The sequence below is a fragment of the Trichosurus vulpecula genome, chromosome 3 (genome assembly GCF_011100635.1).
Source record: "Trichosurus vulpecula isolate mTriVul1 chromosome 3, mTriVul1.pri, whole genome shotgun sequence".
NCBI classification, from domain to species: Eukaryota; Metazoa; Chordata; class Mammalia; order Diprotodontia; family Phalangeridae; genus Trichosurus; species Trichosurus vulpecula.
In genome coordinates, this window is record NC_050575.1 from 243,586,713 (window position 1) to 243,611,320 (window position 24,608).

The window sequence follows — 24,608 nt, forward strand, 5'->3', positions numbered from 1 at the left end:
TAGTACCTTGGATAGTGAATTAATAGCATCTAAATATGGTAGTTGCAATACTGTTGCTGATGAGACTAGATCACAAGAGAAATGCTGACACAGCAGATCTGTTCCATTTGATGTCTATTTGCTACCCTATTTTCGTTTTCATCTGTCAATGTTCTTAGAATAATCTAGCTAAGCTGGGTCTTATGCCAAACTTTCTGTAGGCTTATTTTCCCTTTAACTACTTTTCACTGTTTTGTGTAATGATCTTGCTCATAATTTTCCACCTGCCTGATTCTTTTGTAATGTTTTGCAAATGAGCTTATGCTCTAAACTGGTATTAACCATCCTGGTCTCTCTGCCTGGCAAGAGATCAAGTGTTTTCTGAGGCAATTACTGTATCCTTTCAGGTTCCTACTTGCAATAATAATAATGAAGGTGATAGCTGATACTGAGTTTTGAGGTTTCAAAATTCTTTTACATACATTGTCTCACTCACATCTCACAACCAATCTGTGTGTCTGGTACCGAAAGAATTGTTATCTACAATTTACAGATGAGGAAACTTATGCCCAGAGATGTTAAATGACTTGTATATGATTATAGGGCTAGCATGATGTAAAAAAAAATTTGAACCCAGGTCTCTCCTTAAATCCAAGTCCAGCACTCATATCACTATATCATGCTGCCTGCCATTACAACACAAATCACTACTTTTTGTATCAGTTAAACCTCCCTAAGAAATCATGATAATCATAATCAATGTCTACTTTGTCCATTTCCCATTTTTCAAGTTGACAATTTGTTTAAACAGGTCAGATTGGAACTACTCTAATCACATGCAGAGTCTACTCATCTTTATCCTTTCTTCTAATTTGGTATTGATTTTTACCTTTGCTTTAGCCAGTTTAAGAGCTGATTGCATAAAGATAGCTGATTCTGAAATGACTTATATTGGTAACTAGTCATTTCCTATTTGTTATTGTATGGTCAATTTGCTTATGGTAAATTTGCTTTTCTTCCTTCCTTTCTTCCTTCCTTCCTTTCTTCCTTCTTTTCATTATTGCTTTCTTTCCTTCCTTCCTTCCTTCTTTCTTTCCAATGTTGTTCAGTGCTCATCACATCCAGTGTCTTTCAACTATCTTCTTGAAAAGACATATTCATGATCCTATGTACAGGTAAGAAACTTCTGAATTGTCTACAAACTTTTGATCTCTTATTTCTTGATCCTGAATCATATTTTCCAAAGCCGTTTTCATAGTCCTTCTCTGCACACACCTTTTCAATTACATTACCAAGCATGTAGTAGGCACCTATTATTTGTTGATTGACTGATACATTGACTTAGTTTGGAAGATCCTGTCACATTAAACATCACATCTCAAATGAGATCATATAAATAATATGCTTTATGAATTTCAAGGTGATATATACATATATATGTATGTATGTATATATATATATATATATATCAGTAATCATCATCACAACATGATCATCATAACCAATATTATCTTCACCATCACCAGCATCACCATCTCTCCTCATCATCATTTTTTCTACTCCATCGCCTACAACAGTGAAAACTGTAATTATTTTAATGGTTATCTTCTTGCTTACACTCATCATAAGCACTACAACATGAAGAGACCAAATATTCCATGAAATGATGACTCTTGATGCATATATACAATTACAATAGTGCCTTTATTTGTTCCTCTTTGGAAGCAGCTTTTTTCCCCTTCTTATGTCACGTATAGAAAGAATATCAGTATTCTTACAATTTCATTCACTTCCTCCACTAGCATATCAAATAATGGTCTCTGACTTTGCAAAGGTCACATATTGACTATCAACAGCTAAATTACTGTTTGTAGATTAAAAGCTGAGATTTTTAGCACCTTCTATACTATCACTGTGGAGCAGTCACTGAAGAAGCTGAAGAAGGTCATATAGGAGAGAGGACCATTTTTTCAATGTATTACATGGATACCCATGACCCCTAAAAAGCCAACCATCTGGTGATAAGTCTCTCTTACCTAGGCTGGTCATAAGAGGAAAAACACCAGGACCAAACGTAGAGTCTTTCCAACTAGCTAGGACCTGTTACAGTTTGTGCTCTTCTTATCAAGTCTTTGAGAATTCAGGATTGTCATGACACTGTAAGAAGGTATTGAAAGAGGACTTTACTTGATGGCTAAATCCCACCAATGAAAATTTTGATGTTTTCGTCCTGATTGAGTTATCCTTCTATAATATAACCTTATCCAAACCTGGCTTTTGTACAGCAAGTTCTTCCCTGGCTACTTCTCAAACTACAAACATGTTCACACATATATACATATATACACACATACATATATATACACATACATACATATACATATATACCTATCTATACACATACACACATACAGATATACACACATATATATACACACATATATGTATATACACACATATATATATATACATGATATATGTGTGTGTGAGAGATATATGACCTATATATATGGCATAGATGCATAGATAGATAGATATGCATGCTCAGGGAAGTCCTTAAAAGAAGCTTCCCTATTCCCTAATCTTTATTGCCAAACTTTGCAGAAAAGCAGTCTATACTCCCTCCAAACTCAATATAAAGCAGCAGTAAAACATAGTAGCCAAAATAAAAGACAATGCAATTTTAGATTGCTTTCTGAGAAACACAGTATCCGAAGCAAGGAAGGTAATAGTCCCATTATATTCTGCATTAGTTCGACCACATCTGAAACAATGTGTTCAAGTCTGAGTACTGAATTACCCGAAAACCTGGAGAGTATTTCTGGATTATAATGTGATAAGGACAAAGGAAAAATATTTTAGGGGGAAAATGTTTTCTTAAGCTGGGTGGGTCTAAGAGCTCTAACTAGGAACTCTAGCACTGGTGCAAATATACTTGGGGATGAGAAGTCTAAGGTTGGATTACTCTTGTATGTGCTTGAAGCGATGTTGAGGCACATGTCACAGTGTTGGAGCAAATTGAGGGCATGAAGACTAGGATATTTGAAGGAGGACAATGTTCTTTGTAAGAGGTCAAGTGGTTGCTGAATATCAGGTGGTGGGTGTGAAGGTTGACCTGTGCAATAAAACATATGCCAACTCCTCCTACATCTGTGTACTGGAGATAGGGTGAAAGAGTCACTAGCTATAAGGAGGGGGACAAGAGATGTGAATGATTGCAGGAGAACTACATTTCAGTGATCAGTATAAGATGGAATAAATATGAGAGGAAGAGAACTAGGGCCATAGGATCATAGATTTTGAGCTGGAAGGGACTTTGAAAGGCATCTGGTCTAATTCTTTCATCCTACAGATGAAGAACCTAAAGTCCATAGAAGCAAAATTTCTTCCTTAAGGTCACCGAGGTAGGGAATGGCAGGGCCCAGATACAAACTGCAGCTTTGCTGCCCCACAACAGAGTAATATTCTCAGAGATCACACTGGAAAGGTTGGCAGGAGATCTAAGGTGAGTTTACTATTGGCTCATAAGGATCATGGTGTCTGATATGAGAGGTTGCAAGCCACAGCTTTTCAACTGATCCTGTCTTGATCCTTTATATTTTTGTGAATAAAGAAAATAGGGTCTCATGAGAAAATAGGATTTATAGATTTACTTTAAGAAAATGCATCCAAGACAACCAGCTGTTTCAAAAATCTGGAAGCCTTTAAAGTGTTTGTGTTAGGTATATTTCCTTAAAGACAAACTATTAAAAACCCAGCTTCATATATTAAAAAAAAATACTAGAATATTTACTCCATATTATCATCATAACTATAATAACTAATATTTGCACAAAGCACCTTAAGGATTGAAAAATCTCTTTCTTCAATCACTATGTTGGTCCATTCATAAGGAAACTCTTATTTCAGTTAGGGTTGAGCTAGATGACCTCTGAGGCACCTTCTAATTCTGAGATTCTGTGATCCTTAATGAGTCTTCAGGCTGAGGAGTGAGTAAATGGTGAACAGTTGATGGCAGTAAATGGAGACTATCAATAAAGTGGAGAGAGAGAGGAGAGATGCTCAAAATAACAGTATTTCAGAGTTGGAAGGAGGGAGTTCAGCACTCACCTAATGCAACCCATCCCTGAAAAGGAGTTCCCATTTTAACAAACTCAAAAAGGCAATATCTAACCTTTGCTCAAAAACGTCCAGTTAAAGGAAATCCAGTGCCTTCTGAGGCTGCCTGTTCCACTTTTGTACAGTTCTGATTGTGAGGAAGTTCTCTTAAAAGCCTTAAAGCCTAAATTTGCCACTTTGTAACATCCACTTGTTGTTCCTAGTTCTTCCCTGTGGGACTGCAGAAGTTATTTCACAAAACAGCCCTTCTATGTGTGTGTGTGTGTGTGTGTGTGTGTGTGTGTGTGTGTATGTATATATATATATATATATATATATATATATATATATACATACACACACACACACATATATATATATATATGTATATATATATATATGTATATAAACAACCACCCTAAGTCTTTTCTTCTCTGAGCTAAACATTCCCAGTTCTTTTCAAAAAATTTTCATGTGAAATGGAATCAAGGCCATTCACTATGCAGGCTGCTGTCTTCCAGACACTCATCTTATCAGTGGCCTTCCTTATCTGTGTCACTAAGAATTGAATGCAATCCTCCAGATGTGGTCTAGTAGAGCAGGATGTTGTTGTTCAGTGGTTTTTCAGTTATGTCTGACTCCTCATTTGGAGTTTTCTTGGCAAAGATACTGGAGTGGTTTGCTATTTCCTTCTCTAGCACATTTTACAGATAAGGAAACTGAGGTAAACAGGGCTAGTAAGTGTCTGAGGCCTGATTTGAACTCAGGAAGATGAGTCACTATATCTACTGCACCACCTAGTTGCCCTTTCAAAAACAGATTAGAAGATGCTTTATCAAATCCTTTGATATTATGTAGGTAAGGTGTGGGGCAGCTAGGTGGTGGAAGCCTCAGTTCCTCATCCGTAAAATGAGCTGGGGAAGGGAATGGCAAACCACTCTAGTATCTTTGCCCAGGAAATCCCAAATGGGGTCACAAAAAGTCAGACATGACTGAAATGATTGAACAAGGTAACACATATTGAAGATTACTTAATTTTCCAGGCCTGTCAAAATAGTCCAGCATGACCTACTCTTGATTAAAGCTATGCTGGTTCTTTATAATCACATTTGCTTTTCTAAATATTTACTGACCACATTGTTAATGATCTAATCTAGAATTTTCCTAGGAATTAAAATCAAGCTCACTAGCCTAGGAATCTACAAATGTAGTTAATCTGGGCCAGGTGACTTGACTTCATCAGGTACTGTTTTACTATTCCCCTTCATATCTTGGATATTAACCCTCTTAACTATTTTGTTCTGTCATTTCTAATGTGAAGATCAGTTTTCTTGGCAGGGAAAACAGAAACCAAGTAAGATCTGAGCAGCTTTGCCTTCCCTCTGGTCCATTATCACCACACCATCTACCCTAAATAATATCACCTATTCTGTGATCTTCCAATCTGGCTAAGAAATAAACAAAAAAAACCCCACAATCTTATGGTCTCTAGCTTTCCTTCACCAGCTTCCACTCACTTTGAGCTTTAGCACTCCTGACACTATTTTTCAGGACTTTGCTTCACTGTTATATTCATCCTCTCGTCTGCCCTTGCTTCCATCTTCCATGAATATGTATGTGTGGTTTTTTTAGAATATAATTTGATTGGTGAATCCTCTGTGCAAATACATCAGTCTCATCAGACATGTCCCATTTTTTTTCCTTCTGCATCAGAATTATTTCCCTTTGTGGTATGCCTTAAAAACTTCAATCTTGAGGGTTTTCCATCCCTCATAAGCTTACTTCCTCTGCAGCATTCTAGTTCATGGGATCTTAGCTATTCTTTCTCTGAACAATTTGAAGGCTACTCTCTCAGAGCAACAATTCATGTTAGACCATGGTCAGTTTCCCTCTCCTTTTCTGTCCCAAGAGGGATGTAGTTGAAGGCAGTGGTCACTTCTTTACTTCTACATACAAGATCCCTATCATTTCCAACTCATAACCAGTTCCTCCTTGCTTGAGTGAATCAGATCCAGAATAGAAGTCTTCCTTGTTGGTTCTTCTACATGTTGAAGGATGAAATTATCATTTATATAAGTCAATAATCTATTATCTGTTGTCATTTGGAAGAGAGAGAGCCTTAACAGATGTCTGGATAGAGTCCCCCATAGCTACTACACTGTGCTTCTGTTCCAGATTTTTGATGTTTCCCAAACTCTTCAATTATTTCTTCTTTCTGTCTTTCCATTAATCTTTTATTCAAGTATTCTCTACATTTCTTTCTCCCTTTAATTCTTGTATTTCCTCACATTAGTATACCTTCTTATTACATAAGGCCATTTCATTCCACCTCTTTGACCTGCCCTGTTTACTTTAATTAAAGTATAACCGTCTAAAGCAATATTTTAGTTATGGGTCAGTGTCTCAGTACCCTGTCTCAGTGATAAGCACTTAGTACAATGCTTGGCATATAGAAGGCACTTGATAAATGTTTATTTCCTCCCTTCCCCCTACCACTGAGTTCATACTCAGTGTGTTAAAGCCTCTACTTCCTCTTGCTTGTTGTCTTAACTTTGGGTAAAGAGGCATCAGGGTTTTTAGGGAAATATGAATGTGTGTGTGTGTATGTGTGTGTGTGTGTGTGTGTGTGTGCAAGTGTTTGAGTGAGTGTTTTAAAACTGCAAAGTTCTATGTAGATAGAACAGAAAGAAATAGTAGAAGAAAAAGACAGAAAGCGTAAGAGAGAATAAATTAGAACTGAGAAGGGCCGAGACTGAGAACATAAGTTTAACAGAGGCAAAAAATCGACCTTAGAGGCCATCTAATTCAACCTCCTTATCACAGGCAGGCAAATTGATTGACCCATTGTCGCATAGGTATTACATGCCAAAGGCAGGATTGGGACTCATACCCTCAAACTGAAGGCCAATGCTCTTCTCGTTGTACCACACTACCCTTTATGAGTATAAGGAAAAATGAGTACACTGAGAAAGTTTGCTGTAGCAAGAAGGGTAATTGCGGTAGTTCATTTTGGATGACCTATATTTTCTTTTTAATTTTATTGATGACTTTTGCTTTTTCATCACATTCATTGCTAAATATAAACCTCTACCCAATAAGCCTTCCCTTGTACCAAAAAGAAGTTGAAACCAATTAATATATCAACCATGATTGAGAGCACAGGCAGTATTACTCACCTATATTCCTCTACCTCTCCTGTGAAAGGAGAGATGTGCTTTTTTTTCATCTTCTCTGGAGCCAAGCTTGGTTGGTAATCATTTCATAGTATAAAGTTTCATTTTATTGATTTTGGGGTTTTTTCCATTTACATTGCTGTAATCATGTTTATATTGTTTCCCAGGTGTTGCTTTCCGTCGTTTTACGTCAATCCATATAAGCATTCCATGTTTCACTGTATTCCTCATAGTTTGTCATTTCTTATGATACAATAATACTCCGTTACTGTTATGCCCCTTACTTTGTTTAGCCATTCCCCAACTATTGGGCAACCATTTTGTTTCCAGATCTTTTCTACCACAAAAGTACTGATATAAATATTTTGGCATGTATGGTACCTTTGTTTCTATCTTTGGTCTCTTTCCATTAAGTGCCTAGCAGGGGCCTCTCTGGGTTGAGGAGTATAAACATTTCAGCTATTTTTTCTGGTAATTCTAATTTTTTTTAGATTGGTTGGACCAATTCATTCATTGTTTTATTAAGTACTGTGTCCCTACAAATATATCCTGATGATTTGGTTAAAGAATCAACATACCAAAAAGTATGAGTAGAATAAAACTTTGATTATAAGCAATTGGGCCTCAAGGAAATGTTTAATCCCACTCAGACTCTGTGTGTTCAGGAATAGAGATTCAAGTTATTATTAGCCTCAGAAAACATAAAGAAAAAGGCAAATCACCTGAAAGAAAATAAAACTGTTGAGTTTGTTCCAGAGTAAACACAAAGGATTTCTGAGCTATGAAGACCATTCCTGATGCACAGTAGGTAATTAGTAGGTAATTGGTTGTTGACTGACTGACTGACTGTTCCCCTCCATTAGTCCAGATAATTAAGAGCTGACTTTGTACCAAATGTATTTCTGAAATGGTTAAATACAGGTAGGTTCAGAAAATCTATTAGCCTGTAAGGATTTAGAGCCAAGCATATCATTTCCGCCAGTCATTCACATATTAACTGCTGTCAGTCATGATCCTTCAGATGGCAGGAATCAAGCTTTTGTGAGTTAAAGATGAGCCAAGCCAGTGGAATGACTTGCATTTGCAGTTTTCATGGATTTTTCCTTTCCTATAATTAGCTTTTTTCACAGTCAACCTAATTTTTTCCAGGTACTAGTCCTTTGGTACCATACTAAAAAATATGGCCAGTGGCTACTACTTGTATGACAAATACCCATTTCTCTCTCATTTCCATCTTTTTTGAGGCTTAATTGAAAAGCATTGGTTAATATCTATTTTTTATTTCTTTTGGGAGAACTAAAGTAGAACATCTAACAGAGCTCTCCTTATGCTGTTCCATGGGGGAGGCAAGCCATACCTGGATCCCCACTGCAACAGTGGGGAAGTAAAGGAAGAACACTTGGACTTTATTTTGGTGGTAGAAAACATAATTTGGGAGAATCAAAGGTGATCGCAAAGTTTGGACCCTAGGGGATTGAAAGATTCAATCATGAAGAATAAGGTTAGGAAAAAGGTTAAAACATTAATTCAATGCACAAATGGATTCTTGAGTGCATCCTTTTCAGGACTGCTTCAATCAGTGCAAATCACAAACCATCCATACTCTCTTTCCCGAGGTGTTCTTTTTCATGTCATTCCAGAAATCTTCCACGATCTAGTCAACATGCTAATGGCCTTCTTTTAGTTATTGTACAAGGCGAGTATAAGTGCATTCCTTGCTGGTCTATCTGCAATCCCTTTCTCTTGCTGTGTGATCAGTTTACCACCTCATTGGATTCTATATTTCTGCAGTTATAGCCCTAAGATAGTACCTGTAGTATATCCCAAGTGAAGAAAACTGTATTACCCAATGTATGGATTTTTTTTCAGTTTTAGCAAATAGAAACATCAAAAAATTATTTAGTATTTGTTGTTGTTGTCTTTGGGTGGAGAAGAGTGGGCTATTCTCATCACATTACTAATCTAAGCATTTTTCTTCTCTTATACCTTTGGGAGGAGGAGGGACCAGGAAAACTATTGCAATATTGGAGTTTAGTAAAGGAGATACCTAGAAATAAGGAGTTGATTACCTTGTTCCAACCACATATAGAACACTGTGGTCAGCTCTGAGAACTATATTTTAGGAAGGGCAATATCAACTGAAGAATGCCCATAGAAAGGAAATAAGGACAGCGAGGCACTTTGAGTTCATATCGTATAAGGTCTGATACAGGACCTAGGTATTCTTAGACTGGAGAAAGAAAACTCAGGGGGTTGAGGGAGGTTAAGATAGCTGTCTTTAAGTATTTGCAAGACAGATCTCTTTAAGTATTCCACTATGATGTGGAATAGGGCTCGGATTTGTTCTACTTGGTTCCTAAGGCCAAAGTTGGGAGCAATGGAACATTCCCTGAAGTCTCATCCAGTTCGGAGATCTGTGAAGGAAACATGAAGGCTAAAAATTCAAAATTATTTTACTTTATCCATTAACTCAACTTTCCAATGCTTCAAGACTGTGTATATGTTTTGAGTGATCATGAGTCACATCTTTCAGATCCTTCTTCCTGTAGATTCTTTATAGGCACCGTAATTTGGGGCTTAAAAACCTCCACCAACTTTACATCAGAGAAGAATTCAGAAACAGAGAGACAAGAGAAGCTGCATGGACGTGGCACAAGCTGCTTAACATAAGGGGTACCCCAAAACCACAGCCCACGCATCCAAAACTAAAGTGCATGAATTGAGAGGAGAATATAACTTTTAGAATTTCAGAAATTTTTAAATTGCAATCTACTTCTGCTCCTACATCTCTAAATTCTAGGTAAATGTCACAAGCTTATTTCTGGGATGAGTTCTTTCACTACCTTTCTAAATAACTACACTGGCCATCTTTATTTCCTCTCACTGCTCTTGGAGGATACCTTTACCCCTCTAAGAGAGAGGTGAGGACTGATGAGGATGATCTAGAAAAATGCGATTTCTACTTTTGCCCTGTGAATTCTAAGTAATTGAGCTTAATTTACTCATATTTAGAAGGATGTGTGATTTGAGGTGCATGAGACAAATGACTTGGAGACTCAATGCATTGGGTAATCAGGATTACTTTAAGATTTTCTGATTTTGGTTTGTTTTCCTGGTGAAAAAAAAATCTCATTCCCAAACAAAGGTGATTCACTTGTGTTTTAAGAGACTGCACATTCCATCATTTACAATTCTGAGGATGAAGAGCAAAGAAAGCATTAAAGGGAATACCAGAAGCAACATGAACTAACCCTTAGCTAACTGGAAGTGTTAATGCCAACAATCCTCATTTCACAAACACATCAATAAATAAAACTTGTTCTGTAGTTGACTTAAGAGAAAAAAGCAGAGTTCACCCCTGATTTTTGGCACATACTTTGACTGAACCAAACTCTAAAAAACCTTAAGAGTTAAATATTATAGAATCTATTTTTCTTTCTCCACATTAAATTAATTTTCAGAGGGGAGAGGGAAGATCAATATATAGTCATTTGGGGTTATGAATTTTTTTAAAGTCCAGACTTGTTGTTTAATCAGGGTAGGTAGCTCACATTATTAAAACTTCCTCCACCAGAAATCTATAAGTGACTTGTAGTCTTAGAAAGCTGACTGAGATACTGAGAGGTTAAATGACTTCCCTGTGGTCACATAGCTAGTATAGTCAGAGGCAGGACTTGAAATAAGATTATCCTGGCCCTGAAAATGTATTTCAAACCATTAAGCTATGCTCTTTTGGCCCCTAAACATAGTTGACACCAAATAAATATTTTGTTGAGTTGAACTGTGTAATGTTTCGTGATCACAATGATTTCAAGGATGTTGCTTCATGACAAAATTTTTGAGATAAAATAGTGGGATTTTGTTTGAGTCCTGAAATCTTAGTTTAAAAAAATCAGTTTCTCAGATAGTTTTGAGGAAGTGAGTGAATTCATGGTCCAGCAGGCACTCTCATGCAACAATTCTACCTTCTCACAAAGATTTTCTTGAAATGAAGATCATGAAAAAAACATAATTGCATATCAGACCACAAATGTCATCCTATTATTTTAGTGGAATTTGGATTCACTCTGGAACTATACTGTTCTACATAGGTATTTGTTTCCTGAGCATCCATTTCCTTGCCTGTCCCCTTCCCACCTGACTTTGTAATGATTGTGGGATAAATATGAAACCTGGTTGACATCCTAAAATTTCTCTTCAAAGCTTCCTTTGCTTCACTGTGTCATGAAAAGTAATGTCTCAATAGTATCAAATTTGTGATTACTTGCATAAGTCTGGTAACCTTTGAATTCAGCCTAAGAATTCACTATGGTAGTGAACAGGAATGGTAAAATACATCTCTGGGTAGTGACTTAAGAACTTGTCTTTCCCTCAGTGAGATGCAGAATGCATTGCCATGGAAACAAACTACTGGAAAACCATTATACCTTACACCTATTTTAAAGCTGGCAATGAACATAGCCCATAGGCTCTTAGAAAGTTTAGTAATATAATTAATTATTATGAATCTGATTAAGTTGCAAATAAGTAAAGAAAAAAGAAAAGTTATTCTTGAAATTTAAAAAAAAGTAAAATTTTATATCTAAAAATATTTACAGTATTTGCTGGTTTATTGTAAGATTAATGAAGGAAATTAATGGTGCATAGCAAATATTAAAAATGGCCTTGTGTTCATTAGAGTAATCTGTTTTCTTAATGTCAGCAATTTAAACCTAACCGCAAATGTGGCTTAAAGGTCCTAGAATTATGATAAAGTGTTTGACTTGTAGCTTCTTTTCTGACCATGCTAATATAACTACAATTCAACTTCTAGCTTTTTTCCTTTTCCTTTCCTTTTTTCTTTTTTAATTTTCTTGCAGAAGATCATCAAATGAATTGTCACAATACTCGAATAATGCAAGACACAGAAAAAGATGATAACAATAATGACGAGTATGATAATTATGATGAACTGGTGGCCAAGTCATTGTTAAATCTGGGCAAAATTGCTGAGGATGCAGCATACCGAGCCAGGACTGAATCAGAAATGAACAGCAATACGTCCAATAGTCTGGAAGATGATAGTGACAAAAATGAAAATATGGGTCGAAAAACTGAGCTGAGTTTAGACTTAGACAGTGATGTTGTTAGGGAAACCGTGGACTCCCTTAAATTATTAGCACAAGGACATGGTGTAGTGCTTTCAGAGAACATTAATGACAGAAATTATGCAGACAATATATCACAGCAAGATAACAGAAACATGAACTTTGTAATGCTAGGGAAGCCTATGAACAATGGACTTATGGAAAAAATGGTAGAGGAGAGTGATGAGGAGGTATGTCTCAGCAGTTTGGAGTGCTTGAGAAACCAATGTTTTGATCTTGCTAGGAAACTCAGTGAGACAAACCCACAGGAAAGAAATCAACAGCAAAACATGAACATCCGTCAACATGTCAGGCAAGAAGATGACTTCCCAGGAAGAACACCGGATAGGAATTACTCTGACATGATGAACTTAATGAGGCTTGAAGAACAGTTAAGTCCCAGATCTAGAACTTTTGCTAGCTGCGCAAAAGAGGATGGGTGTCATGAAAGAGATGATGACACCACCTCTGTTAATTCAGACAGGTCTGAAGAAGTATTTGATATGACCAAGGGTAATTTAACCCTTCTTGAGAAAGCTATTGCTTTGGAAACTGAGAGAGCAAAAGCCATGAGGGAGAAAATGGCAATGGAAGCTGGCAGGAGGGATAATATGAGGTCATTTGAAGAGCAGCCTCCAAGACAACTTCCTGGGGAGGAGAGAAAGCCTAAAACCAGTGACAGCCATGTCAAAAAGCCATACTATGGTAAAGGTAAAATTTTATCTAACGTATGTTGTCTCATGATGATGTGAGCAAAAGTAAAATGTTTTCTTTATAGTTTAACGTGGACATGCATTACAGTAAGTTATAGATTTAATGTGTATTCCTCTCAAATAGCTTGTGCTTGTGACTTAAAAACAAATAAAATATTTTATAAGAAATATACACAACAGTTCAATGTCATATAAGAGTAAATGACAATATTTTCCAGGGGAAAAAATAGTAATTTTTTTGGAATATAGTGTTGAACTAAGGAGTATAAACTCTGTAGTGAAATTATGATTAAAAGGCACTGTTATAAAAAGAATCACACACTACATTTGATGGCAAGACTTTATGTAACAGTCAATCAGCTATGAAGTGCATATTTTACAGATTGGATTGGGTAGGTGGCATCATGATTTATAAAATTATCATCAATGACAGTTATTGATGAAGCCTCTCCCATCTAAAACGTTAAGTTCCCTGATAGAAATTGAACAGTATCAGAATGACCGATAACATAAGATAAGGGCAGTGACTGCACATTAATTATCTTAAGATAGTAAGGTAATGGAAGCCATTTGCTATGCAAGGCATAGTGTGGCCTGGGCTGAGATCAATAGCAATTTCTTTCCTATATTCATTCCACTTCACTGATTCTATTCCATTGTGGAAACTGTTAAGGTGCTTTTAAGTATAATCCAACCCCACACACTAAAAATATGTGTAATGGGTTAATTTTTAATGTGTTTCATTTATTTAAATAAACATATATGTATATGTGTATAGGGATAGCTAATGTATATATATATATATATTTATGTATATGTATGCTTTTAACACTTTGCAATTATATAGGTATTCTACAGGTATGGTTTCAACTTGAATGATTTGTTTCATGTTTATCACAAAAATGTTGGTTTTTTTTCCTATCTTCAGGCAATTTAAAATGTAATTACTAATATCCTTGCTTTATCTCAGAAAAGCTAATTTAATAATTTGGATTATAAAGACAGTTGTTGCATTATTTTGAATCCCAAAGTAAAAATTATTCAACTTTTTCTCTCCAAGGGACATAGGTGTATATTCTCCTCTCAATGTATGCACATGATTCTGGTAATGCATGTCACCAAACAGTGACAAGTTGGGCATTCACAAGGCTGAGGCCAAGTCAGCCTTTTAATCTTTAGAAAACATTCTTCTAAATACCCTCCCAGTTGACTATAGGGTTCCTGAGATATTGGCTGCATAGATTCTGACAGTTGTTTCAAGAAGGCTTCTTCAACAAGCATTTATTATTCTTAGAAACCATTCTACTGTTCCAATATACAAGTGGTCATGAGTTGTGTTGTATACTATGGGTCTTAGCATATTTTTCAAACAAAATCAAAAATTCTTCCTTGTGGAAGAATAAAGATTCAAATTTTACTGGGGGAGTGTTAAAGATTGAGCATTATACCATATATGTTTCAAATATAATAAAATTATAATGCTACCACTATAAATAAATTATCCTGTTATGTATTAGAAGCATTTAATTAAGAATTACAAAACTTTTTCAGTCACACAGGAAATAAACATGGTTTGCAACTTACAGTATCTTACTTGCGTATAATTGCCCAATTAGACAGGTGCATTATGTAGGCATGTTTTAGTTAATGAACATTATAGCAAAAGCATAGTATCAGTATTATAGTAAATACTCTGACATCAGAGGGCAGAACTAGGAGTCATGGGGAGAAGTTGCAAAGACAGATTTTAGGCTCTTTTTAAAGGGAATACTTCATAGCAATTAGAGCTCTCTAAAAAGGGAATGGATCTTCTTAGGAAGTAGAGCTCCCTCTCACTGAGGATCTTCAAGGGGAAGTTGGATGACCACTTCTTGGGGCATTATAGAGGACATTCCTGCAGAGAAAATTCCCTTTCAGTTCTGAGATGGGGTGGTTCTTTCCAACAAATGGTCTGGTTTACTGTTTTACAAATCGTATGTTGCTCCAGCTTCTTTGGTTTTCTGCTATTGTTGCTATTGTGGGCCCTTTAACAGCAGCAGCAGCACTCATGTACTTGGAGATGTGGAATATAAATACCTTATCTCCTTGGACTAAGCAGGAGAGGGACAGGAAATGTGATTTCTTTCCTCCTCAGACTTGCTATACTGAGAAAAACACCCAGACTAACATGGACTTTTAAAATGATAGAGGAAGCCATGACTCCTCACCTTCCCTCAGCCTCTTCAAATCCTTTCTCTCTGATAGATTTTTAAAGTAAGTCTTTATCTAATCCTTTTCACTGTCTCCCAAGTTTCTTTTGAAGAGGCCCACAAGTATATGTCGTATCTTTCAAAGAAAAGAAACCAAGCCAAGCAGGATGACTAGAATTAATTTCTCTGTTAATTAGTCTAAAGGGATGTGTGTTTTGGTTGTTCTTATTTGTTTGCTTATCTTCTTTATAAAGATATAACTATTATTTTATCGTCACCATTTGACAGATTCCCACAATGATACAGACAGTAGATTTTTTAAAAAGTCTTTATTTCTAACTACATGTTTGCTCTTTATTAAAGGCAAAACCTAGATCGTCATGGTATGTAATTAATGTTATACTTGTATTACCTCTGCTCTTTAGACTTATTCACCACATAATTCCAAAACTGTTAGGAGCTATGAAAATTAGAATAACAAAGTTTTTATAACAGGATGGGGGGATACAAAACTGATATTAAAAGAAGAGCTAACCAAATGCAGCATACAGACTTTTTTATATAAGACACAGAGTTTATTAAGAATGGACTTGGGAGGGGGGAAAGACAAGAGTTAATATATTATGATGGTTAAAGTAAGGGGTGAAGATAGGAAAAGTTTTCCAAATCCAGCCAGCATTCATGCATCGAGAGGAGACTATGCCCCTTTTGTCTTCCAATAAATGAGATGGTTTATGGCCATGTGATTTTATTTGATGTATGGGCATAAAATCAGGACACCACAGAGATCTTTGGAAGAATACAGTTTGGTGGGCATTAGCAAATTTCCTAAACAAGACCAATTCATCCATTGATTCAGGGCCATTATCATCTCTCCTGATAGTGTGTCCTTTAAAAATCTCATGACTTGCCTATGTTATAGGACTTAGAAAAATCAGTAATATCTTCTGAATCTGTTACTGTGCCCTGAATACTTGTGTGTCTTTGCATCAATTCAATGTTTACTATTATTCCATAGCACTTTCCTTTAATGCAAAAATGTTTCACTTATTAAGAAATGGGAAAGGGGGAGAAAAGTTCAATGGAGGTGCTTCAGTGGTATGCATAAGAGAGATACAAATGAAACATTCAATTTGAAAACACAAAATGCACAAATTTCTATTTTGTCATTGGGTTATAAACCATAAATGATGACAGCAAAGTACATGACAATTACGACAAAGTTTTGCCAAACAAATGTCATTTGCAAAGATTCCAGCACCTACAAAGTAAATAAATTAAAAGATAGCCATATTTATTATACAATAGCTAAAAATCTACTTTCTTTAGAATATAAAAAAGGATCAAGAGCACCTAAGTTCTCTGGGAAATGGGATTTAGCATGAATAAATTAAGAGGAAAGAAGGCAAAAATTAGCCAACACGTATTAAGCTTCATTGGGAGGAGGTAGCAGAAGTAAAATATTGTGAATCCTGCACCACCATAAACCAAAAATAACTTAGTCTCAAAGAGCATAAAGGAATTTTAGTTGGATCTTCCCATAGACCACAATTTTAACATCCAAACTATAAGGAAATCTGGTTTATTTGACTACGTTGGCAATTGGTTTTCAACGACTAGCAAGAGGTCTATAACATGGACTTTGGGAAAACTCTACTCTTATGTGTGAGCTGCACCTTGGAAGCATTTACAAAGAAGGATTTGATTTTGGAAAAAAATTGCAATAGCAATTCCATTTCTTTTATGGAATTCTATACTAAGTTTTTGACTAAATGTCTAGGCTAGTGTTACAGAGAAGTCAATGAGAATATAAAGAGCCAATACCCCCCTTCAAATTGTGAGTCCATCTACAGCATTACCAAATCATTCCCCCAGTTTCACAATAAAGATCAAGAAGTCAGAACAAGTGATCACTGCAGTGACTTCTGAAATACTTTTGATTGCTCAAAGTATTTATCAGATGGAATTTCCACCTTTTGTTACATGCTTACAGTGCCTTCTGAAAGTACAATTCATTTTCTGTGGGAGGCTGATTGGTATGCTAAGGAGCTGAGTCTCTTAACCTCAAGAGAATAAACTTCAACAATAGTAAATTTGCATCTTTCAGTACATTTGGCAGTAGCACTCAGTGCTGGGGAAATCCTGCTAAAGTGTTTTGTATGACCTTACACTTTTTAGTCTATACTTGAAAGGAAATTGGTCTTTGACAATGCTAGAGGGCTAGGGGGGAGGTGTTCTCTAAGAAGGTCATGCTCCATCACTATTTCTGCAATGTTTCTTTAAGCAACAGTGCTCAACATGTAAAACACAAAGGAAAAATGCCAAGCAAAATGTAGATTTGGAATATTCTGCATTTCTTTGTAGAGTAGAACCCCATTCTGATGTCACTCATTACTATACCAGTTTCTGCTATACAAGGAGTCAAATGTATCACTCAAAACAACCAGTTACACAGAGTCAAGGCCTGTTAACCCAATCCATGGTCCTGAACCTGGACACTGGTAGTGTTTCAATGTTATGTCACATTGTCAGTTAACCACATTTCTCTTAAATCAGTAAAATTCGTTCATTTGACAATTGTTGTCACTTTTAGATCCCTCAAGAACAGAAAAGAAAGAGAGCAAGTGTCCAACCCCAGGCTGTGATGGAACTGGCCACGTAACGGGGCTTTATCCTCATCATCGCAGTTTATCCGGATGTCCTCACAAAGATAGGGTTCCTCCAGAGAGTAAGTCCATGTTTCACGGATACCAAGTGTGGATATGAGCTCTTACAAATCTGTCTTTTGCCATTCCTCTTTTTATCTTTTCTTCATTCCCATCTCACTTCACAGTGCAACCTCGTTTATCTGGTTCCCTACCTATCTAGACCTCTAACTCATCCAGCCTATATAGATTGTGCAAGTGGGAATTGTTGATTCCCTCTAATGGGACATAGCATTCTCCACCATGGTGTTTTCTGTCTACTCGGAGACATCCTAATGCATGAGCTCTTAAGTCTTGTCTCTTTGCTGTGAGGTCCTCTCCAACCCCATATGCATATAGGAGAAGGGCCCTGAGAAATTTCTCTGGGTTACTTGGATTTTTGTATGTGGCCCTAGTCAGTGCTTATATATGAGGTTGTACTGTATTTTCATGTGTAATGTCTGTTCCATGTAATACTTATTCCATCATTTCTACCACAGTACAAATTTAAGTCAAAAATTAATGAAAATGCAATTATTGCGCGTTTACTCTATGCCAGGCATTGTGCTAAGCACTGGGGATATAAATACAAAATTGAAGACCATCCCTGTCCTCAAGGAGCTTATATTCTAATAAGAGAAAATAGTGCATATAAGGGAGTGGTGGCCAGGAATATATGTTTTGGTCTTTGTTTCTCCTTTAGGAAACAAATCATAATGAATTAAGTTTGAACCATGTGGAATAAATCTCAAGAAAAGTATCATATCTTTTAATACTTAATGGTGGCGATGTCTAACTTCTCCCCTTTCTTACACTGAAAGTGCCTGCCCATTTTGAATACAATTAAAATGGATTGCTTAAGAACAGTTAACCTACTTTGGCAGCTTCAGAATTGGCTCCAGGAAGTAGGGGGCTTGACTTTGAGCTTAAGTTGAAAGTATATTTGAGATGTTGTCATTCCCCTGGCATAACAATCTTTGCCACTGTTTGTAGCAGGGGAGGAGGGTGGAGGGATCAAAAACTAGCTTCCAAGTGTGGTGTGTTGAATATCTGCTTTTTCTTTTATAGTGGCCTTCAGGGTACCTTCCATTAAAACAAAGAAGGCACAAGTGGCACTAGAGAACTAGGGATCAGAGGGAAATTTGTAAACTCCAATGCGCTCCCTTGTCAATGTTCAAGACCTGGAAACACAAGTTTAGCTCTAGTGTTGTGCTGAAAGTTTTGACTCATGTTTCGTGTAAGCATTTCAGAAGAAATTGCGCATGACAGTAGAATCTTACTTTCGAACATTTGTCTTTCCTGAGATTGCCTAAAATTTTATTGAACAAATAGTTCTTGATGTATCCAACTTGTGAAATGTGCTTTAAGAATGCCCCTAAGTGGAGCAGATACTGGGACTTAAGTGTCAGGACACTTGTGGTCAAGTCCTAACACCTCTATGTGATAGCTGTGTGACCTTGGGCAAGTCACCCACTCTGCAACCCTGGATCACCCTCTGTAAAATGAGGAGATTGGACTATATGTTTTCTAAGGTCTCTTCTAGCTCTAATATTCTTTGAGCAGCCCTAAATGTGTTAGAAGAGTAGACAAAATTATTTTAAGGGGCTAAAACAAGAGGCAACGAACTGGGATGAAAAGCGGAATTTAGGTCAAATAATCATCATTTTCTGGTCCTGGCTCTGTTTCTAACTAGATAAAAGACCTTGAGCAAGTCACATGAGGGTAGTAACTAGATTATTTATTTAGATGGTTTCCAAGGTTCCTTCCAACTCCAGAATTCTATGATTCTAGAAAAAAAAATTGATCTCTCTCTATACTATTCCTTGAGGGCAAGCATTTATTTGTTTCTCCCTTTAAAGTAAAAGATAAAACCAGCAAGTAGTGGATAGAATAGAATGTTGGCCTCAAAGACAGAAAGATCTGCCATCAAGTACCACCTCCTAATGCTTGGTGTGACTGTGTGTGACTGTGACCAAGTCACTTAACTCAGTACTCTAGGCAGCTCTCTAAAACTAAGTTGCAGGGAAGGTGCAGACCTACATTGATATGAATGAATGAATGAATGAATGAATGAATGAATGAATGAATAGCATTTATTAAGCCCTGCATTACAAAAACTATGCTAAGCACTAAGGGAGGGATTGAAAAAACTAGGCAGTCACATCTTTCAATGAGTTCTTACATTCTAATTGGGGGAAACAATATGTAAAAGAAGTTAGAGAAAGAAGGAGTTTTCTCATGGGGACTTCTCTAAACTAATTAAATTACAGGTCAAGTTCCTGTTTCCTAAAGTAAAAAAAAGTTGATGAATGAACCTCAAAAAAGTCACCACACTCTAGAATTTCATGAGAAAATACTAAGTACAGTAAACTTTGTACTCTGTCATGGCATAATAGCTCAATATTATGTGGATTTAGTCCACTTTAATCACAGGTTAAGTGATATCACCTGAAACTTAATATAAGCAGCAAAAGGCTGACATGCTATCATTAGTCTAAAAACATATCTTCATCCTGTCCTGTCCAACTCTAGTCAGCTTTTATGAATGTGTTCTAATGCTATTTATCTTGGGTCACTAATTTTAAAAAAATATAGTTGTTGCTAAGCACTTGCTAATATGTGGTTCTTCATGATATATTAAAAAAAATTAACAGTGGAAGCCCTCTCTGGAAGTGATTTGGCCCCCTTTTCCATTTCTAAGGAGGCTTGCTGCATCATTTCACCAAAAGGAGACATGTATCTCTGTTGTGACTCTTTCAGAATGTCCTCCAAATCACTTCTAGGCACATAATGTGAAAGAAGAACTGGATATGGATAATTTAAGGGGGGAAATGGTTGTAATTATAGGACAATTTAGGCCAGCATCTATATCAGTGCTTCAGTGGTCCTTGTCAATTGTAAATGTAGATACCATAAGCACAGTTTTACTCAAAGGAAGGGCTTCAGAATATTTATTCTGTATTTTTAAGTGTCCTGGTTTTTTTTAAGCCAGCTATTAAAGGACATGGAGTCAGAAAGCTTGGGCTCAAATTCCACCTCTCTGTCACCATGGGCCAGTTGTTAAAATCCATGAGCCTCAGTTTTCTCAACTGTAAAATGTAGATTAATGATACCAGTAGTACCTACCTCACAGGGTTGTTGTGAGGCACAAATGAAGTAATGTATGTAAATTGCTTTGGAAACTTTAAAGAACTATATAAATGTTATTTTTTTCCATCATCCAATGAGGCCAATTCACAAAGAAATAAGATTTTTGTATTCTTTGCCCTTACCAGATTGCACCCCAACCTGTGCTTTAACAAATGAGTTCTGTTGGTAATAAAAAATAGGCAAAAAAGTATAGATAAATCCACATAAATCCATTTCCACCAAGCAAACCACTTAAACAGAATGCCCCACAGATAGTGAGTTAGGAACATCATTTTCCTATTAGAAAAACAACATATTATCATCATTAAAGCTCTTGCTTGTTAATTTTACATGATGAAATGATTTTTCACAGAATTTGTCCAGCTCCTCATAATAATATTTAAGGAACAATACAAGACTTAATTCTGAAAAAGTCATTATTGTAAATTGATTTGACTTATACAATAAAGTCTGTTCCTCCTGTCCCTTCTCCCATTTCCCAACCTTTTGTAATACTCTGGGATTGAAAACCTTAAGGATGTTCGAGAAATATTACCAATCTACATCTTGTTCTGTGGCTAATCAATGTTCAGTACTAATGTATGGAAAATATATTGGCAGTCCCTTGCTTTACTGTGACACTACAGACAAATTAATTATTGCATTCTCTATCCTCCATAACTCTCCTTGTGCTCCTCTGCTCTGCATGCCAATTAGAATGAGATCAGAAATTCTCTCTTTCTTGCCTTCCTGTGTTTTTCTGACCATGCCCATCACCAGTATTTGAAGGAATGTCTATTGTAAACTAACCCAGCCTCTTGTTATAATGATTACATATTCTTGTATTCTAAGTGTTTCTATGTTTTAATACTTGACTGTTTTCTCTACCTCTTCTTGTCAAGTTCTTGCCATGCATGAAAATGTTCTCAAGTGTCCTACACCAGGCTGCACAGGGCGCGGGCACGTAAATAGCAACAGGAACTCTCACCGAAGGTAAGCAAAGCATTCTGGGACTTGATGTTAGAGGAATAAAAGCTTCCCAATGGCAGCATTCCTGGTGAACCTTTCCAAGGGTGTGTGCTTCCTAAGGCATTTCCCTATCTTACAGAAGGTGACAGATGGTCCTTGGTGTGCTGTTTATAAAGAATTAAGAGTATGTTCACATATTGCACAGGGAAGACAAATGCATATGTTCCCTCTTTTTGCAGGTTGGGTTGAGTTGTCTGTATCCCTTCTTCAGGTTCCATCTGATAGCTCAGATCCAATTATCTTACAAGTATAATGCAGATTCTTTTTCACTGGATTAATTCATTTGCATTTGTCCACCTTGGAAGACATCTGACACTATTTAGCTCACTCCCTCTGCACTGAGAGATTTTTCTGAAGTTTCCCTCCTCCCACTCAGCTTTGGCAGCTTAAAACCTGGAATTCGTTAATGAAAACCTGAGTTTTGAGGAATGCACTGTTCATTCCATTTTCAGGATGATTTATCAAAGAATAAAATGAAATTGATGCCAGAACCTATACCTGAGGGGCTGTTATATGAATATTTACCTCTGCATTCAGAATAGTGCCAGTATATCCTCATCCTTTCTACTATAGTTAACCAGTGTTCCAACCCCTCTTAGAGTGTAAGCTCCTTGAGGGCAAGGGTCATGTTTTATACTATGTATTACATGCAGAAGAGAATACAAGTCCCCACAAACAGCAGGTGCTTAATAAATGTTACTTGAATTGTGTTGTGTCAAACAGCTTGGCATGATGGGGTCAGTGGTTTCCAGGAAAGTGTCGTCCTTGGCACTACTGCCAAAACCAAAGTTTTCAGCCTCTGATATAAAGCTAGTACGAGAAGTGAGGAAAGAGCTTCTGGTTACTAGACAATTGCCGTATTTAATACCTAGACTTCCAGTTTTCAAAAAATTTAACATATAATAAAATACACAAAAATCATACCAAACATAATGTAATCTTGCTTGGATGATTCAGAAAGCATTTCATTATCCTCAGAGCCTCAGGACTGTTATTCTATATATAATTTATCACTATCCTATAAATGTATAGAAATACTGATTCGTGGAGAGGTTCAGTTAATGAATGCCAAAAAAAAAACTGGAATCTTCTGCTAGAGCCCTATTTCAAAACAAAACAAAACTTAAAACAAATTCAACATTTTTCTTCTCCACAAATTCTGGTTTTTGTTCTTATCCTAGTCAGTGTTTCCATGGATTCTTAAACCATTCCCAACAACCACTCCATGTAAACTGCCTTTATATCAGAGGCTGAGGAGACCCTAGAAGAATTTCCCACTAATGAATGTTCCCATATTTCCCTGATATCACACAGGATTATGGGTTTTTCATAAATGAAGAGTGATGCTAAAAGTTTTACTTTGCTTTCATTTTTGCTCACTTTGCTTTAGTTATGTGACCTGAGTCATTATAACCCAAAACCCAGACTATCAGAGATTTGCCAGGATAAATATTTCTGAAGCAGAAACCTAGAGAGCCAGATGGAATGTAGTGGAAAGAATACAACATTTGGCTGCAAAGGACCTAAATTCAAATCCAGCTCCTTCATTTGCTACTTGTGTGACCTTGGGCAAGATCCTGACCATAAATGAGAGGGTTGGATTTGACCAGTCTAAGTCCTTGCCAGCTCCTTGTCCCATGTTCCCATGTCAATGTGCAGCGTAGCTCTTGTATTTAAAGTTCAGGTGGTGAGGATGACAACACCTTTTCCTTCATATTTGCATAGCATGATAACATAGCTAAAAAGTTATAGCATATAACTCAGGCACCAAAATATCACACAGAATGAGCTCAAATGAATAGGACACATTTTAAGACCCACAGTGTCAGTCATGCAAACAAGGTGCCTCTAAATATCGAGGCCTGGTGGCAATTGAATGTCAATCTTATATCCCACCACCACTTTTATTTCCATTCATGTGGAGACCGCTAAAGAGATCTGGCCAGAAAGGCATACAACAGACTATGATGACAAGGGAAAGAATCGTTTCTAGTACCAGCTGACAGATTTTTACTGTTTCAACTAAGAGCTCCATCTGCTGGTACCAGCTCATTTGTTTTCACACTTAGGAAACTTGGAAATTTGTCCCCAAAGAGCCCCCGTTATGGTCTCATTTCCAAAATCGTTGAGTATCACCGAATAGAATTGGAATTAAAAATTCCAATTTAACTACATCTCATGCTATCTCGATTAGGGAAAAAAAAAATTAACAGCTCAAATTCAGATGTATTCAGGTTATCTTTGCCCTCCAATAATATTTACTCCTTAAATGTTCACACATGTGAGGAGCAGCAGTCTCATAGATTAGAAACAAAATCAGCGGTGTTAACCATTTCACTATCAAATGAGCAAGTAAGAAAAATATGACCTCTCTATACCTAGTCTAGAGAGAAGAAACATCTGTAACCACCTGGACACTTCTTTCACCTTTCCAATCAGTAACCCGTGGGGCTGACCGAGGAGAAGGTGGAAAGTGGTAATTGCATTG

General features: G+C 36.6%; 1 protein-coding gene across 3 annotated transcripts in view; it reads left to right on the forward strand.

Moving 5' to 3' along the window:
• Window positions 1-24,608, forward strand: part of MYT1L (myelin transcription factor 1 like) — a 314,679-nt gene that overhangs the window by 116,155 nt on the left and 173,916 nt on the right. The window contains exons 6-8 of one of the 3 annotated variants that reach the window (XM_036751619.1): window positions 12,110-13,087; window positions 17,872-18,006; window positions 21,994-22,084. In XM_036751619.1, the coding sequence (XP_036607514.1) occupies window positions 12,110-13,087; window positions 17,872-18,006; window positions 21,994-22,084 (1,204 nt within the window). Of the gene's footprint in view, window positions 1-12,109; window positions 13,088-17,871; window positions 18,007-21,993; window positions 22,085-24,608 lie in introns of those variants that run through there. The other 2 variants (XM_036751617.1, XM_036751618.1) reach the window with 2 other exon arrangements.